Below are 1868 nucleotides of genomic sequence, written 5' to 3' on the forward strand. Positions count from 1 at the left end.
GACTGAGAGGTTAAGGAGGCGTGGGGGGCAAGGAGGAGGAAGGACAGGAACTGGGGGGCAGGGAGGAGTTGGGGGGAGGGCAAAGGCATCTCAGGAGAGGGGCAGGTAAAGGGAAGAGCAAGAGGTGAGAGGGCCAGAGGGCACAGGCACTGTGGTGGAGGCAGGTGCTGGGGAGGGGAGCACAGACATGGAGTGGGGGAGGCAGCAGGAGAGACAAGCAGTGAGGGGGACAGGCAGCAGGATGCAAGGTGTGGGTCTAGCTGCTCAACTCCCCTCCACCACTCGTCACCCCCCCCCCACCTGTTCCCCTGCCAATGCCTGCCCCATCACAGCAATGGGGTGGAGGGGGAAATCGGTGGTGAATTTAAGATGACCCTCCAATAATGAGATTCTGTATAGGGAAAAGTATAACACATTTATAAATTTTCTGTGTGTCGAATCTCATTATTTGGGAGTTATTCAAAACTGTCTTGGATTTGGGTAAATACAGTAAATTCTCAGCTGATATTCACTTTGCTTTGACCATGACAATCTTTACAAAAAAGAAAAACTGCATGTATTTTTGTTCTGAAACTGGTTTTAAAATGTCTCTCCTAAACCAGATGGTATGGGCTGAATTTCCTAACAGCAGCTACCAATCTATAGTATATGGACTTGGGGCTTTTTTTTTCTTTCTTAAAATGAGTACCTGTCCATATTCAAAAAACAGATTAAGGAGTACTTTATTTGGCCCAGTATTATTCAATTCCTTTAATGCAGGTGGTGGCTAGCAACAACGTAGCATTTCAGTCAGATACCATCATGCTCTCGTGGTTTTAGCCATTTGTCCCTCTTGCCAATAAACTTACTTTAGTTTCTCTCAGCAGAAACTGCAAATCCCGTCCACTAAGGATGCCATGATTTTTCACATAGCTTGGCATATGAACAGTGCTCATTCCGTGCACAGTTCCATGGACTTCCATGTAGGTGTGAATGATGTCCAAATAAGCTTTCTTGTCCTATGAAAGAAGCAAACACAAAAATTCTTTTACTCTTCATAAACCTCAGAAAGTGGTGACATCCCCAAGAGCTCAAGTTAACAACAGTCCAAAGCGTCATAAATGAGAGGAGTTCAGCGGTTCTCATTTTTCACATAATACTTGCTACTGTATTTTTTTTCACTAGCAGTTTGAAGTCTTAATTTCTAATAAATAGCCTGTTCCAATGGACAAAGAAAGCAATGGTAAAAAGCACGGCCAAAAACCACAGTAATTAAGGCACTGCATCTTTGCAAGAAACAAGGTACATTAAAACGTTACCAGTATAAACATTTTATTTTAACTGGATACTTATGCAATTGCTTACCAGTTCTGCACAGCTGGGCATAAAAATAATAACTCCCTTGCAAACTGGCTAGAAGAGCTTTTAGGTAGATGAGTGTCAGGAACTTGATAATATTGGTTATGGATCACTTGTGTGAAGGAACTAATCTCATGTCAGTAGGGCTGTGCTCTTTCCAGCACTTACACATGGGCTTACCACTAAGTATATGAATAGTTCTAAGACAATGCTACAAATATTTACTTACCTGCTGAAATATTAAAGGAATTTTGGAAAGACATATGGAAAGAGCTATGCATTCCTTGGAGTATTTTATATAAAAAAAAAAAACAGGGATACACCAGAATACACTATCCCAGTATACAAACAAAGATATTAGGACAACAAGAAGTCCTTTTTTAAATACATAGGGAGTAGAAAGAAGGCCCCAGGAAATGTGGGGCCCTTGCAGGACAAGACAGGGAATTTGGTTGTCACGCCAGATGACAAAGCCAACATATTTAATAACTTCTTTGCCTCTGTCTTCCTCAGTAAGGACCAGAACTGCC

At 42.1% G+C, this 1868-nt stretch overlaps 1 protein-coding gene across 1 annotated transcript in view; it reads right to left on the reverse strand.

Moving 5' to 3' along the window:
• The window catches only part of MGAT5 (mannosyl (alpha-1,6-)-glycoprotein beta-1,6-N-acetyl-glucosaminyltransferase), a 199907-nt gene that overhangs the window by 58330 nt on the left and 139709 nt on the right, over positions 1-1868 (reverse strand). Inside the window, exon 11 of the mRNA XM_019522507.1 lies at positions 849-998. Within this exon, the coding sequence (XP_019378052.1) occupies positions 849-998 (150 nt within the window). The remainder of the gene's footprint in view (positions 1-848; positions 999-1868) is intronic.

The sequence above is a fragment of the Gavialis gangeticus genome, unplaced genomic scaffold (genome assembly GCF_001723915.1).
Source record: "Gavialis gangeticus isolate Ggan-Ray unplaced genomic scaffold, GavGan_comp1, whole genome shotgun sequence".
NCBI lineage: Eukaryota > Metazoa > Chordata > Crocodylia > Gavialidae > Gavialis > Gavialis gangeticus.